Below are 18122 nucleotides of genomic sequence, written 5' to 3' on the forward strand. Positions count from 1 at the left end.
TAATTTTTGTACAATTCACAACAGAACTAACAATAAGCAAAAATTTATTTGTAGCTGTACTCAATTGTCATATCTTTTCCCTTGGCCCAAGAAGTTTAGCGTAACTCACCATCTTTAACAGCATACCTGCCTGCTTGATGCTGATGGGGCACACAGTAGACTGAACAAGTTGCTTACTATTTCCATTCAAGTGTTACGAGCTTTTAATTTCATTCTTAACTTGCTCTTGAGGGAAACATCAGGTTGTGTAGCAGGATCGGTTGCCCTATTTGCACATCAGTGCTTGTAGAGCAGGATGAAATAGATAGACCTTAATTAGAGTTACTGCTCGTTAAACAGAGAACCGACTAGAGGTGATAACATATTAGACCTTGTGGTGACAAACAGACCCGAACTATTTGAAACAGTTAACGCAGAAGAGAGAATCAGCTATCATAAAGCCGTAAATAGAAATATTAAAAAAAGGTAGGAAGATTTTTCTGTTTAGCAAAACTGACAAAAAGCAGATTTCAGAGCACTTGATGGCTCAGCACAAAAGTTTTGTCTGAAGTACAGATAATGTTGAGGATCGGTGGACAAAGTTCAAAACCATCGTACAATATGCATTAGATGAGTATGTGCTAAGCAAGATCGTAAGAGATGGAAAAGAGCCACCATGGTACAACAACCGAGTTAGGAAACTGCTGCGGAAGCAAAGGGAACTTCACAGCAAACATAAACATAGCCAAAGCCTTGCAGACAAACAAAAAAAATGTAGTGTGAGGAGGGCTATGCAAATTTGAAAGTAAAGTACTATGTACTGACTTTGCAGAAAATCCTAAGAAATTTTGGTCTTAAGTCAAATTGGTAGGTGGATCAAAACAAAATGTCCAGACACTCTGTGACCAAAATATGGTACTGAAACAGAGGATGACAGACAAAAGGCCGAAATAATAAATGTCTTTTTCCAAAGCTGTTTCACAAAGGAAGACTGCACTGTAGTTCCCTCTGTAGATTGTCGCACAGATGACAAAATGGTAGATATCGAAATAGACGACAGAGGGATAGAGAAACAATTAAAATCGCTCAAAAGAGGAAAGGCCGCTGGACCTGGTGGGATACCAGTTCGATTTTACACAGAGTATAAGAAGGAACTTGCCCCCTTCTTGCAGCGGTGTACTGTAGGTCTCTAGAAGAGCGTAGCGTTCCAAAGGATTGGAAAAGTGCACAGGTCATCCCCGTTTTCAAGAAGGGATGTCGAACAGATGTGCAGAACTATGGACCTAAATCTCTAACGTCGATCAGTTGTAGAATTTGGAACACGTATTATGTTCGAGTATAATGACTTTTCTGGAGACTAGAAATCCACTCTGTGTAGGAACCAGCATGGGTTTCGAAAAAGATGATCGTGTGAAACCCAGCTAGCGCTATTCATCCATGAGACTCAGAGGGCCATGGACACGGCTTCCCAGGTAGATGCCGTGTTTCTTGACTTCCGCAAGGCATTCGATACAGTTCCTCACAGTTGTTTAATGAACATAGTAAGAGCATATGGACTATCAGACCAATTGCATGATTGGATTGAAGAGTTCCTAGATAACAGAACACAGCATGTCATTCTCAATGGAGAGAAGTCTTCCAAAGTAAGAGTGATTTCAGGTGTGCCGCAGGGGAGTGTCATAGGACCGTTGCTATTCACAATATACATAAATGACCTTGTGGATAACATTGGAAGTTTACCGAGGCTTTTTGCGGATGATGATGTGGTATATCGAGAGGTTGTAACAAAAGAAAATTGTACTGAAATGCAGGAGGATCTGCAACGAATTGACGCATGGTGCAGGGAATGGCAATTGAATCTCAATGTAGACAAGTGTAATGTGCTGCGAATACATAAAAAGAAAGATCCTTTATCATTTAGTTACAATATAGCAGGTCAGCAACTGAAAGCAGTTAATTCCATAAAGTATCTGGGAGCACGCATTAGGAGTGATTTAAAATGGGATGATCATATAAAGTTGATCGTCGGTAAAGCAGATGACTGACATTCATTGGAAGAATCCTAAGGAAATGCAAACCGAAAACAATGGAAGTAGGTTACAGTACACTTGTTCGCCCACTGCTTGAATATTGCTCACCAGTGTGGGATCCGTACCAGATAGGGTTGATAGAAGAGATAGAGAAGATCCAAGGGAGAGCAGCCCACTTTGTTACAAGATCATTTAGTAATCGTGAAAGCGTTACGGAGATGATAGATAAACTCCAGTGGAAGACTTTGCAGGAGAGACGCTCAGTAGCTCGGTGCGGGCTTTTGTTGAAGTTTCGAGAACATACCTTCACCGAGGAGTCAAGCAGTATATTGCTCCCTCCTACGTATATCTCACGAAGAGACCATGAGGATAAAATCAGAGAGATTAGAGCCCACACAGAGGCATACTGACAATCTTTCTTTCCACAAACAATACGAGACTGGAATAGAAGGGAGAACTGATAGAGGTGCTCAAGGTACACACTGCCACACACCGTCAGGTGGCTTGCGGAGTATAGATGTACATGTAGAAAAGGAGATAACAACAGCACAATATCTCCACTTAGGTAGTCAGTACTAAATTGGGCATTCAACCACCATCGTAGTTCTAAACAGTTAGTATAACACCACACCATTCACTGGGCACTTATCATTCTAATCTTACAGCTGTTAGTATCATCTACTTTCAATGATTATAATATACATGCTGCGGATGCTTTGCCCTCCCCTCCCCCCCCCCCCTCCTCCAGGACACACAAAAAAGGGGGGGGGGATAAAATGTGGCTCACAAATGATATTTTCTAATTTCAGTACACCTAAAGCATAGAAAATCCAAAAGAATAGGAGATTAACCAAACTGGGAGAAGGGTGTCTTTATCCATTTCCTAATGTTCTTCCAGTTTGAACTTAATTTAGTTCCTGACAGTTTCACACGAACAGCCCCTTTAGGCTATCAGAATAATTGTACAGAAATTATCGAAGTTAATTTGGTAGAACACTACTACCGTAAGTAGTACCATATTTTGTGTTGAATATGACTCGGAAAGCAATGTTAATTTACTTTCGGTCTGCTTCCTGACAACTTACTGAAGTATTTCTGAACTGCTCCATCTGTTGTGTTGCCTGCATCATTTGCTGCAGGTGGCAGTCACTGTTCGATGCAGATATGAGCAAAGACATTCCCTGTTGTACGAGGTAACTCTTCTTTGCTGCACACCATAATTAGTACAACAACATAGGGCTCATTCTGCTGAAAATGAAGTCAGCAAGTTTTTCCTATCAAAAAGTCTTCCTAACTCTGTTTAAAGCATGCTTTAACCTGAAACAAAGCCTTTAATGGTTGCTGGCAATTTATTGAAAATGGGTGTCCCTGAATATTGGACCCCTTTATGAACCAAGGCAAGTGATTTTAGGTATTAATAGAGATCGTTCTTTTCCTTAGTATTGATACTAAGTATGAGGTCTGCACAGAAAGTAATGAACTGCGTATTTTTTGTTCAACACAATGAGAATTTCACACACAAAAGAATGGCGTTTTATATACACACCCCATGTTTCCACATAATCTCCATCCCATTCTATGGCCTTCCTCCAGCACTAAACAAGGGCTGTATGCCCTGTCGGTAGCAATGCTTGTCCTGGTGGCGGAGCCAGTGCTTCAGTGTGCAAGTCACCTCCTCATCATCCTTAAAATGTCTTCCACGAATGGCATTCTTTAATGGCCCAAGCAAGTGAAAGCTCGCTGCAACATGTCAGACGTGACAGCTGTAGATGGTCTCCCCGACCTCTGCAAGCTGTGGCACTCCACCGAAATGCCTTCTGATGACCTCACCCTCCATGCCCAGCGACTAACTGTACTTCTGTTGACATCAGATGCTTCATAGACTTTCCACAAGCATTTGTGAATATTTCCAAGTTTCTTTCTTTGCACTGAGAAATTCAATGATGGCACGCTGCTTGTAACGTACATCACCTACAGATGCCATTTTGAAACTGTCTGCAAGTTACGCTGTGTGTCCGAAATGATGGAAACTTGGCGTACTCATTCAGGAGATTTCAAATAATACACACGTGACTTTTGCATATGTAGCATTGTTTCTGGCTGAGAAAAAGTGCAGTACATTACTTTCTGGGCAATCCTCATATTTAGCTATTGGTTGGTAAAAGAGATATATTACTTGCAACAAATTTCATTAAGGAATAAATACACAGAGACAGTGGTTAGAATACAAAGTTCCTTGAACAGGTTTCTACATGATGTTCTTGAATTTACAGCACAAATGATTCTTATTACACACTTTTGCACGCTAAAAACTTTTGCTCGGTTTGATGAGTTATCCCAGAATATGATCCCATATGACATATTAGAATGGAAGCAAGCAAAGTATGCAAGTTTTTTTTTTATATTTGTATCTCCTATATTCGACATCATTCTCACTGCAAATACATACTTGATTAGGTGCTTCATCAATTCTGTAGTATACCCTTGCCACCTGAATTTATTATCAAATTGTAAACCCAGAAATTTAACACTGCTAACCTCTTCAATCTGCAAGTCTTCGCATGTTAGCACATGCTGAAAGGAAATCTCTTACAGGTTCTGAACTGAATACAGAGGATGTTTTCAAAGTTTAATGACAGCAAATTAGCTCTAAACCATTTATTAATGTCGGCGAAAATTTGATTAGCTGCTACTTCTAAATCTGTACTTGACTTGCTACTTATTGCAATGTTTGTATCATCTACAAACAAACAAAAACTTAGCATCTGACACTGTAACAGACAAGAGGTCATTAATGCAACAAGAAAAGTAACGGACACACAACGGAACCTTGAGGAACACAACATGTAACGAATTCCCAATCAGATGAAGACTGCCTGTTTACTGCACAGGTATTTCACAATGACACCCTTTGTTTCCTGTTTGTTAGATAAGACTCAAAATATTTCACAGCATTGCCTGTAACACTATAATATTCTATAATTTACTTAAGAGAATGCTGTGATTCACAGTCAAACACTTTTGACATGTCACAGAGAATTCCTGTAGCCTCTCATTTGTTAGCTAATGCATTAAATACATTCTCACTTTAACTGTAATTAGCTTTCTCCTTATCAGAACCATTAAGAAATCCAAACTGTGGCTTGGACAATATATTCTTTGCTGTCAGATGCTTAAGGAGACACTTTAAGATAACCTTTTCAAATATTTCTGGAAAATTGAAACTGGTTGACAATTTGATGATACCTCTTTATCCCTCTCCTAGTAAAGAGGGTTAACTTTAGCATATTTTATGCCAGTCTGGAAATGTTCTGCTGATAAGAGATTGATTACACAAATAACTTAAGATAGAACTCAATTCACATGAGCACTCTTTGATATGTTATCAAACCCACCAGAATACTTGGATTTTAAGGATTTTGTGGTGGCCGCTGCTACTTTGGGAGACTTGAATGTCATTTCCATTTAATTGGAGTTACTTTTAAAGACTGGTTTCAGATAGTCCATTTCCCTGTTCACCGAACCTGATAACCCCAAGCTGTCAATAACAGAAACAAAGTTTAAGAGGTTTGCAACACTACACTTTTACCAATGTCTCATTTATTTTTAGAGCTAACTATTCTTCTTCCTTTTTAGCCCTACCTGTCCCCATGTTCACTATATCCCATACAGTTTTCATTTTGTTGCCTGATGTAATTATCTTTTTCTCATAATAAAGCTGCTTTGGTTTCTGGATTACTTGTGCAAAATAATATTTTGCAGTATTCTTTGTAAGGCATTACGATGCTAACATCATAGCCCTTCCTAGATAGTATGTCTCCATTTTGTTCCACATTATATCTTTATTGCTTGTGCAGTCCATGATTTATTTTTTGACTTCTGTTTGATTTGAGTTACCCTTAGGGGAAAAATTTTTCAAAAGCAGAAGTAACTTTACTAATGAATGCTTTGTATTTTCTATTCCAATCAGAAATATTGTAAATATTTATCTAGGTCATGTGTTTGAGTAATCTCCTAAAATTCTCAGTTTTTGAGTGATTTGTCACCCTCCTTTACTCAGATTTAAGAGATTTTTTTCTGACAAGTTTCAACATGTAACACAAGATACTGCATGTCATGATCAGATAGCCCATTTACTATTGGTTTTGTGATATGACTTTTTCCTAGATTTGTCTACGGAGGTATTATCAATAGCAGTCTCAGAGCAATTACGTATCATAGTTGCTAAGGTCACAGTAGGGACTAAATATAATGACAGTGTTACTGATTGCAATAATTGTTCACTGGCAGAGCTTCCAGATCTTTTTATGAAGAGGTTACAGTTTCCTGAAGGTGCTTTTTATATACTTACTATTATAAAGGACTTATGAAAAAATTTATTAATATCAATATTCTTGAAACGAAAATCGTTTCTGACAAATGTGGCAACTCCTCCTTTCTCCATATTTTCTCTACAGAAGTAAGAAGCTAACAGGAACCCTGTAACATTTACTGTATCTATACCAGTGGTCACTTGTATGTTAAGAGAGGCAGGATTATATCAGCTGATTTACTCAACTCTAATTCTTCAGCACAAATAAGCAACTCAAACTTACCCGTTAGTCTTCAGATATTCTGATGCAATAAGGGTAACTGATTTTGGGCACTGGCTGAATTACGACTGGATGAACCTAATTTCTCTGTCAATTTTTGAATATGTCTAGTTTCAATCAGACAGTCTGCATGAATTGTGTACATTGTAATTTGCTTTCTGGCTGCCTGTTTTATCAACGTGAATGGCGTTTTCAGCCTGTCTCTTAACTCCTTTTTTTTCTGTACGCCCTACACTAAAATTACTTCTGTTCTGTCACTCTTAACCATTCGTACACTACCGCTCATTAATTACAATACACCCTGGTATTTCAGATTTACAACACCAATCAAACATTATTTCTCACAAAATATATTTACTTCCAAATATATAATACAATCACAATCATTATATTTTGCTTTCATCAAAGTATCCTCCTTTGGATTTAATGGCTGCCTCACAAACTCGAGGCATGCAGTCAATCAGTTTTTGTAGGGATCATGAACCTATATGATTCCACACATCCTTAACAATATTCCATAGATGTTCCTTGCTGGATGTATTAACTTCCCTGATATGTCTGTCCACTTCATCCCAGACCATTTCAATGGGATTACAATCAGGGCTTTGGAACAGCCATACCACATCATTCAGTACTTCCCATTTTTCCTCTGATGCAATGTAGTTCGTACAGTATGCCCACCGATGTTTTGGGTCATTATCCTATTGTAAGGTGAACCCTTTCCCTATCAAGCACAATCCACTTCTTATTGCATGATACTGAAGTATGCAGTGGTACTGCCTCTGATTCATACATCCTTCTATTTGCACAATGTCGCCAACTCTATCTCCGGCAAAACATCCCCAACCCATAACAGAACCTGCACCGTGTTTAACTGTAGGTAGAACACACTGCTGGGCTACCCTTTACCCTACATATCGATGAACAAATATTCTGCTTCTGATTCCAGAAATCTCGAACTTTGATTTATTGGTGAACAACACCTTCGTTCACTCTTACAAGGTTTTCTAGCCCATTTAAGTCTCTTTTGTTTATTTATGGGCCTTAGAAGGGGTTTTATTGCTGTGACATCCTTTCAAGCCAGCTTCAGTCAGTCTTTTTTCCTGTTGCAAAAGATATCATTAACATGTTCATTTCTACCAATTCAGCATGAATTTGGGGTGCTGTTTTGAATTATTTCTCTTACTGGTAATTCTGATATATTTATCATCACTTTTAGCTGTTTTACGAGGTTGTCCTGGTTTTGGTAAGTCCTTGTGGCTGTGAAGGGTGTATTGCACTCCCCCTATAGACACACTACACTGTTTCGCAATTTGGTGAATAGATAAACCTGCTTGGCTAAGTGCTACAATTGCAGAATGGTTTTCTATGGATATCTCCACTCGTAGAGCCATACTAGCAATGTGTTCACTTCAATGTCACGAAGGAACTGAGTGCAGGAACCACATGTTATGTATCGTAGCAATGCTTGCCATTTGCTGCAGACATCACATCATGACAGGGAACAACACAGGTGCACCAAATGTGGCATCCATCAGCAAATAAGTAAACATACATATCAGATAGGTACATAACGTTTATGTACACAACATTCATTGTAGGATACTGTGGTATCTCCATGACCACAAACAAAAATCATGACGTGTACAACTGTTGTACTATTCCTTTGCTTCCTGAACCGTACCCACGGTATTAGACCTTATCTACAGAGAACTAGATGCCAATTATTGGGTGTATTAAAATCAATGAGTGGTACTGTACTTTACCACTTGTGACCCCCGGGGGGGGGGGGGGGGGGGGGGGGGGGGGGGGGGGCTATTAGCTCAGGCAGTTTTCCCTTCCCTTTCCTGTTGAGGTGAAGGCCATGCCTAGTATAGTCCCAACTGCTGATAGAGTCAACAGGAACCACAACAATGAGACCCCATACATGATCCAAGCAGCCATTCCACCTCTAAATTAATTCTCCTAACAGAAGAGTTTAAATGAAGCCAATCAAGGCGCCTCAGAACACACACAAGACTAACACTGGTACGTCTCTTTGCTGAAGCTATCTTTACCAGATTACTCTCAATTGAATAATTAGGGTTCCTGTCTATGCTATTGTCTGCCCCACCCACTATTACCACGGTATCTTCCTTTTTGAAGTCTTTGGAAAGTGAACCTACGTCCTGTAGCACCTGAGCCAGACTTGCAATAGGTTTAAAAACATCTTGTGACCTGTTAACCTCACCCTAGTTCATCCTTCAACAGTTGGCTAATTCCTCTGTAATGTGAACTACCTTATAACAAAATTTTCTTCTTGTTCACAACTTTTTTTGACTTCTTACTTCTCAAATACTTTCAAAAAGTTTGTAGTGTCCTGTCTACTCCTACATCTACTTATGGCTCACCAGATTCCAGCTGTGACAACAGATCAAACATGTTTTCCACATTCACAGCAACACTGCCTGAGAAAGTCTTACTCCTATTTCTTCTATAACCTGTTGTCACTTCCCACGTATCTTTTCTCTTTTCCCCCCTTAACCTTTCCAGATCTAGTTTTGCTTTATCTAGTTCCACCTGAAGGGTAGCAATCTCCTCCTGTTCCACTATCTTCCTATCTCTACAGCAAATCCCACACAACCAATGAGCCTTGTTGAATTCCCCAATCCCCACATCGCTACAATCACCCACATGAAAGAGACTGCAACAACCCTCACACCACACTCCAGAACTAACAATTCTATGGCAAGCCATACACTTCTCACTCACGGCAGACAAATTTTAGCTTTAGTCTAAATTAAACAAGAATAGCTTCCTAAACTACTCAATTAATATATTAAATTACTTAGAAAGTTTAGGCCTAAAGTTTGGATACTAATTCAAAACTTACGGAGAAACAGAAATGACTAAACCTGTATTGTTTACATGACAAAACAAAAGTAAACAAAGAACTGACCCTACACTATATGAACTTTTCATTTATTTTGTAATTTTTCACTTCGGCTACTTACTAGAGGATGAAATGGATAGCCTGTAAGAATACATTAACAACAAAAACTGTACTTTATTGAAATAATCATGTAACTTACAGTATACAATAACGTAAACAAATCCTAATCCAAAATTCACACCTATGATATGTTTTCTTTTTCCGTAAAATATGCAAAAAATTTGAAACCTTCAATTGATAGCTTACAATACATATTAATTTACTTATTTATGATGTAATATTGCCTTAATTAACTACTATTAACCAATTAAACACTTATCTTTATGAGAGCTCTGAATGTACACCACTCGTCATCCAAAGACACACATTCCCTACTCCTTCTACTGTATAAATAAATATCTTAACAGGAACTGTTAGACCCACTTTCAGTTTTGACAGCACTTTGTTACAACAGACAAGATTAGGTATTTTGTGTATGATAAATTTATTGACAGTGTGTGATAAATTTATTTTTTTAAAATTTATTAAAATGTTTCATTCTGACTGTATTAATTCTGTAAATTTTAGTAGTTCAGTTTCCTGTAATTATTAACCTATTTTGACAATCTCCTGACAAATGATATGGGTAGTAAGGATTATATTCAAATGTTTGATGTTCTTTATGTTATACTTTCTGACATGTTCCACACCAATGAGAATCATCGTGTCTATGGAATGAAAACTGAATCTAATATAATCTAATCGTAAAAACAAATCTGAAAGTGGTACGAATGTCTTAATGGAAACAGACTGTTGGATGGAAATGTGGAAATCTCCCTGGTTTTTATAACATTTTGAATGGGAAAATATAATGATAGAAACTGTTGCGTGCTCATTTCTGAGAAACTGCAACTAAAGCTTCCATGATGGCTTTACAATGTAGTACAAGTAGAAAGTGAAGTAAAATTTGGCTGTGTGGCTGCAGTGCATATTTATACTGTGGTTTGCTTAAATGCATGTTTATACAGCATAACTATTTCTCATGAAATAAACCTTAACTGCACACTTTACCTAATCTGTCATAGTACCATTTTTGCACATGTAATGATTCTTTACGCACCTCGTTAGTGAATAATATTTTTGCATATTTTGACAGGTTAATCATTGTTTACTTTGAAGTCAATTCATGCATTGATATTTTTAAAATATACATCAAGCTCAATTTGAAAACAATTGTATTTGACATCAATTTGAATAATCTGACTTTATGAACATAGTCCATAACCCATGAGTTACTAATGATGCAAAAATGGAAACAGTTCTGTCATATTTACATTAATTATGTCCATCATTGCATAACAAGTATTTCTGTCCACTGTGCAACTGAAAGGACAGTCCATCCAGACAATATTTGGCAATCAGTGACAGTCAGCAGACCCCCCAGACTAGAGCTGAATTATCCTACTAGACTCACTAGATATTTGTTTGCAATTTTGGTGAGATATTCTGAACAATTCACGCACAATAAGTGACAGTGAGTTAGAAAAGTTAATTTTTTAATTTCGAGGTCGTTATTTTATGAGTAATGGTTCCCTCTCATTTCTTGCTCTCTAAGAAGTTTTCCACTTTCTGTCTTAGTCACTACTTCAGCAATGAGAGAATGTCCAATTATTTATGACTCACTACATATGTACTACTGCAATTATAGCCATGCTTTAAATGACAAAAAAAATATATTTAAAAACAGATTCTGTTCCTCCTCCTGTACTGTAATTGAAAATGACCACAATGGAATTAAGTAATGGTATGTACTGCAGTGCAGATTAAAAAAATGCAGGTTTTAATAATCTTCAGATGACTGACAACTTCACTAATGATAATATACAAGGTGATTCACGAAGATATGCAAATATTTTGATATGTTATTCTACAAGTAACACTAAAGAAGAAAGTTCATATAAACATATGTCCGCAAATGTTTGTTATGGAGTTACAGCTAATAAAAGATTTCACCTGAAATTTAGTAACTTCGCTAATATGAAGCCATCGCAAAACTGTATGAGGTTAAAGTAAAGCATGATTTCCATTTATTTTCTTGTTACTGGTCTGGTGAATCTAATAAAACATGTCCCAGATGTGTATCTGTAGTAGTTTTCCAGAACATTCATTCAGAAAAGCACATGTTATTATACGAGTAAATTTATGCGATTGCAGTCTTTCTCAGTGTATTCCACTGATGAATTCTTCTCTGGTTATCAGCCGAGTGGTGGTGTCATCTTGTCGCAACGTTTCAATGAGTTTCATACCCATCATCTTCGCCGAAACTCATTGAAATGTTGCGACAAGACGACACCACCACTCAGCTGATAACCCAAGAAGAATTCATCATCACAAGTAAATTTGTTCACTTTGCATTAAGAATGTAGAAATGTTTATGTCATTGTTGGCAACTGTTAGTGAGTTGCTTCAGTCATTTCCTAACCTTGAAACAAGTTAGTTTTCTGTACTGTTCAATGAAAGAACATAACAACAGTGTATTTAAGTGAAGCAACATAGTAACTATTGAAGTATGTAGATTATTTATGAAATAGGCATGCCTTTCAAATTTACAACAGAGGAATACGCCGATATGGTGTTTATTTGTGGCAAATGTGATCATAATGCTACGGCTGCAGTTAACGAATACTGCATACATTATCCAACTCCGAGGATTCCGAATGAACGAACCATTAGCAGAGTATTTTGAATGTTACAGAAGACAGGTTCTCTACCTCGCATTCATAATCAGAATGAGTGCTCAATGAGTGAAGACGATGAGGAGGATCTTATGGATGATGTTCAACATAGCCCAGGTACCAGAACACAATGTACCTCTCAACGATTAGGCATTTCACAATCAAAGGTATGGTGTACACTGAAGTACAATAATCTGTATCCTCACCATAAACAAAAAGTGGATCATTTACATCCAGGAGATCCTGCCCTTCGCTTGGAGTTGTGCAATTGGTTTAACACTAATCGGCAGTTACACAAATAAATTTTATTTACTGATGAAGCACAGTTCACTCAAGATGGTACAAACAATTTACGTAGCTAGCATGAATGGTCTGAAGCAAACCCACATGCAACAGCGCAACGCAATTTCCAGCAGCGATTTAGCATAAATGTGTGGTGGGGTATAATCAACACACACTTTATTGGACCATTCATTTTCTCAGGACGTCTAACTGGCAAGATGTACTTACAATTCCTTCAAGAAGAAATGCCTGGGCTACTCTAAGATGTTCCACTTGCTACGCGATTGCAAATGTGTTTTCAACATGACAGCGCACCTCCACATTTCACAAATGCCATTACTGCACATTTAAATGAACATTTCCCCAGAAATAGATTGGTCATGATGTTACACATCTGTGGCCACCTGCATCGCCCAATTTAAAACCAATGGATTTTTGTGTATGAGGATGGATGAAAGACCTCCTTTATGAGAACAAAGTCAATACACATGAGGCATTACTTGCTCGCATTATGAATGCAATAGATGAAATTAAGAACAACCCTGTGAAACTGAAATGAGCAACAAAGTCTGTTCATATATGTATAGTTAAAAGCATTGAACTTGGTGGAGACATTTTTGAACATGTATTGTGAAATTGTATGTACACTGATTATTCCAGTTTAACATGAATTCACATGTGGTATGGTATTAATAAAAGCAGATTATCTAACACATTCATACAGTTTCAGTTAACATTATTACCATCATTTTTCCAAAACTAAATTCTCTACAACTTCTGCTGAAAACTATGTGCATCTTACTAGAATTTTAAAAATTGGGCCAAATAGTTAATAAATAAAAAATTTTACAAAATACATCTTTGCTTCTCTGGATGTTCTGGAAAACTACTGCAGTTACACATCTGAACATGTTTTATTAGATTCACCACATCAGTAACAACAAAATAAATGGAAATTGTGCTTTACTTTAACCTTGTACAGTTTTGCGATAGCTTCATATTAGCAAGGTTGCTAAATTTCAGGTAAAATCTTATTAGCTGTAACTCCGTAGCTAAACATTTGTGGAGCAATGTTTAACTGAACTTTTTTTTTTTTTAGTTTTACTTGTAGAATAACATTAAAATGTTTTCATATCTTCTTGAATCACCCTGTATATTATTTATTAGTTCATGGGTACTTTTCAGTCACTTACTTTCACTATTTTTTGAATGGTGTAGCTGGAACATTCGATGTTTGCTACACAGAATACTCATATTTATCTTACTCATCTACAGGGCAACGTAGAACATTCAGTCAGGAAAGCTGACAACTAGAGCCCAGTTGTACATAGAAACATACATCCAATGCTTACGGATGACTTACTCTCAACATTACTGTCAGCAGTGTGTGTTCCTTGTACCACGTTCTGATGATATCTGCTTCTCCTTTCACGTGGCAGAAGATGGAATCAAGTTTGCAATTCTCACATTTCCTGGTTTATTTTCTCTGTGACCTTTATATGGTTTCTTTGTGAAGTAGAGTTTCTTGATTTGGAATTTTGTTATTTGCAGCTTACAAAATTTCTGTGTGGCATTCAGGTTTCACAATCAATGTTGTATTATTGTCTTTCCATCTGTGTTCCTCTGTTTTGGGAATAGTGCCAATGATAGCGTTCTTAAGAAAAATGGTTTCAAAGTCTATAATGATCAGGAGACATATTACGTAATGTTTACAACATTACCACTGGAGATGCTCCAAAAATGAGAATAGCATCTGGTAAATGAGCATTTCAGTTTCCAGTACTCTTAAGACAGAAAAAACAACAATAATTGTGACATTTATCAATTCACAATAATTAGTTTGCAGCTGGTGCATCTGAGTGTTATTTGCAACTATCTCTAGTCTTAAATTTAGTCACAGAAATGAGAATAAAACTCACTGACATTTACTTTAGGTACTTTGGCTGTCAGTGGCTGAGTATTTGAAACACAAGCTGACAGTCGGTTCCAGATTCAAATGGTTCAAATGGCTCTGAGCACTACGGGACTTAACTTCTGAGGTCATCAGTCCCCTAGAACTTAGAACTACTTAAACCTAACTAACCTAAGGACACCACACACATCCATGGCCAAGGCACGATTCGAACCTGCAACCGTAGCAGTTTCAGCCTGAAGTGCCTAGAACCGCTCAGCCACAGCGGCCGGCTCAGTTCCACGTCCGCTCAAGGAAAACATCAGTAGACAAAACAAATTCTACCTGCTGTAGTATAAAAAACTCTACAGCAATGCAGAATATGTTGGTCAACTCTGTGACCATCAAGTTCCTCGTGCATGGCACAGAATTATCCTGCTACATTCACTTGACATTTTCTTGTTATTTCCCCTGAATAATAGAAGCGATTTTTCTTTTAAAGTGTGATGCCTGGTAATCAATTTATGTGGAAACTGCAACTAAGCTCATCTCTCATATTGTCTCAATAAAGGCCTGTTTTTTTTTACTTATTCTGTGACAGAGCCACAATCAGCCATATTGAAAATCAATAAGGAAATCTTAATAGAACTTCCCAATCATAAGTGCTCTTGCTACTTCCAGTACCCCACAGTGTAAGAGCAGAAAACTTATGACACTCCACAGATTATAGTGCCATTTTCTGCTTCTGCTGACAATTTTGTTTTTGTGATAAGACAACTTCATTTACGAAAATGTGACACTGAATAATTTTATAACTGGTCTTCTTTAGGCATGTTCTCCAACTGCCTAATGTCCATGCTCCTTTAATATGACATGGGACAGCATGTCAAGAGGACATTTCAAATTCCATTGTGCAAATTACCTTACTAATTCATGTCAATTTTGGTATGCACATGTTACATAAACTTCCGGTTGAGAATAACAAATTATTTTGGAATAAAGAGATGAATCACTGAAAAGGAGAAGTGCTGTGCTGTCGACAGATATATGAACAAAAGGCACAGACCTCGGCTTTGCCACCTTTCGGAATGGCCATTCATTCTGGTTGACAGCTGGTTGGTTGTCATACTACATACTAATGTAAAATGCTGTGCAGTGGTTGCAGCAGAGCTGGTATATAACATAGCAGCTTTCGCAGATGGCCCGTACCAGTCAAAAGCTTATCCTATTGCATCAGAGGGTGGGCCACCTGTGAAAGTAGCCATTTTATATACCAGTTCTGCTGCAATCACAGCACAGCATTTTACATTGGTATGACAGCCAACCAGCTGTCAACCAGAATGAATGGCCACCATCAAACTGGTGCCAAAAACAAGGTGGACCACCCAGTGGCATAATATGCAGTAGAGCACAACATGCAACATGCAACATTTCACAACCTTCGCTCTCATAACCTCCCGGGCCTAAACCTACGGTGGCTCGCTGTCTACCCAGCCATCACTCAAACGTACGTGCGTACGCATGTGAGACTTTTGTTTGTAAAATCAGCAGAGTATTTTCTGTTATAGCAACACAGTTTATGTAGTTTTGTTGGTTATGTTCACATACATACGTGTGTACGTGTATGTGAGGGGGAGGGGGGGGGGGGGGCCTCGCGTGCGCTCGCTACAGCTTGAGAAAGGAATTTCATTCCAAATTGCTCAAAGCAAAGTTCTGTACCTTTTGTCTGTGTATCTGTCGACGGCGCAGTGCTTCTGCCTTTCAGTGAGTCATCTCTTTATTCCTAAATAATTTGATACATAAACTTAAGGTTTTTTTAAAATAGACTTTCATCATACGGTTATCATGGTGAGTTTTAATTCATTTGTATTAGTACAGTGTACATTTTAACAGTATTTTTCCGTTAGTTTATTGAACATGACAGTAAATGTAAGAGAAGCAATATTTTTCTAACACTATCTAAAATAGTATGACAGTGCTCACGTGGTTTACAGATTCCACATCTGCAGAAACCTACTCATTCAGAGTTAAAGATGTCAAGCCATGTCTGAAGTGCATTTTTGTCCAAAAAGGATTTTTCTTGATGGTTGCTTGATAAGAAACAGGAAAGGCAAATATGTGAGTGTGCAAGATCAGCAGAGTAAATGCATGAGGGATGATTTCCCATAGAGACTTTTTTTTTGTAAAATCAGAAAAGTATTTTTGTAATAGCAACACAGTTTATATAGTTTTGTTGGTTATGTTTCTTATACTATGATCAAAAGGTGTCCAGTTGTTGGCATGAAATGGACACACCCCTGGCAAGAAGTTCTTAATGTGAAACACCCTTTCTGTGTCACCAGATACAAAGTATTATCTGTTCACCATGTCCCTTGCTCAAGATGTCTTTTGTTAGGGCCCTGCCATTAATTTGCTCTTAAGAATTTAGGATCACAACTTGTCACTACTAATAATATGCATAGGGATACTCAATGAGCAAACTAATTACATTCAAAACAAATGTATTAATAGTGACCCCTTTGATTTTTGATGCTTTGATTTAGAGTATGCAGTACTTCTGAACCTTGCCTACTAAAGGCAAATGTCAAAAGATATCTAACGATTGAAGTCAATTATTGAGACTTCCTGCATGTTGTAAATCATTTACGATAGCATGATCTTCCTTGAACAAGGAACTGCTTTTCAGATGTGATGTGTCCAATAGCAAATTCCTCCACACATGATAGAAATGTTCTGAGCTTCCTCTGCTGCTTGAACCCCTCTTTTAAATCCAAAAGAAACAATATGCTGCAAATCTTAGACCTTCCCCATTTGTGACTATTTTATAACACTAATTTCGAAAGATTCAAGTATACAAAACCAAGTACATCACTGCAAGAAAAATACTAGAACTTTAGAATGACACTTTAAAAATATGCTCACAGCAAATCGTGTGTTTTGACTTACTGCACAGTGCTATCAAAGTTATTTCATGTAGAAAATCAAATTACAATAAACTTGAAGCTTACATAATATGGGACAATTATTAATTTCCACTTCCAGAGAGCATTGCTCAAAATATTTTTCCATTGGGAATCGCATGTCACAAGATAAAATGTATATTTTATGTATTATGGTTTATTAGAGAGCAGTAGCTTTAAAACAGAAGCACTGTATAAAGAATTGATGAGTTTCAGTTTTTTGTGATACGTATCTTTGGTAGGTATTTTCTTTCAGGATGATTTACTACCATTACTAACCTCAGTGGCCCATCAGGAATCTGCCCTAGATGTTCATATTCGGCTAGTGAGTACAATTTTAGGGCTTGCCACATTTCAAGTAGTTCTTTAAGCTCTTCAGAGTCTTCAGTATCACCAAGATCCCCTTCTGCAACTACAAAATCTGATGATGCAGTGGCTTCACCTTTCCAGTAGTATTCCTGTAAAGAAAGAAAAACAAAGATGTGCTAAACCTAAATAATGAGGACTAATCTATGATTCACTTGACAGAAGCACTTTCTGTTCCTGTGTACTGATGCATACGAGTTCAATACGTAAGCTACAGTAATCAACACCTCTCATGTATTCAGCTCAACGTCTATTCTAGTGGTATCTACATTCGAAACATAGTTCTTCTGTAGGTACAATATTTTAGAGGAATAAGCAAAAAGACAGTGTACAAGTACTAAAAGAAACTGAATGGAAGGAAGATTCTGTAGTGGTC

At 37.5% G+C, this 18122-nt stretch overlaps 1 protein-coding gene across 2 annotated transcripts in view; it reads right to left on the bottom strand.

Annotated features, from left to right (window-relative positions):
* The window catches only part of LOC124789859, a 115438-nt gene that overhangs the window by 39280 nt on the left and 58036 nt on the right, over window positions 1-18122 (bottom strand). For both annotated transcript variants that reach the window (XM_047257374.1, XM_047257382.1), the window contains exon 5: window positions 17660-17838. In XM_047257374.1, coding sequence (XP_047113330.1) covers window positions 17660-17838 — 179 coding nt within the window. The remainder of the gene's footprint in view (window positions 1-17659; window positions 17839-18122) is intronic.

This window comes from Schistocerca piceifrons, chromosome 1 (assembly GCF_021461385.2).
Source record: "Schistocerca piceifrons isolate TAMUIC-IGC-003096 chromosome 1, iqSchPice1.1, whole genome shotgun sequence".
Taxonomy (NCBI): domain Eukaryota; kingdom Metazoa; phylum Arthropoda; class Insecta; order Orthoptera; family Acrididae; genus Schistocerca; species Schistocerca piceifrons.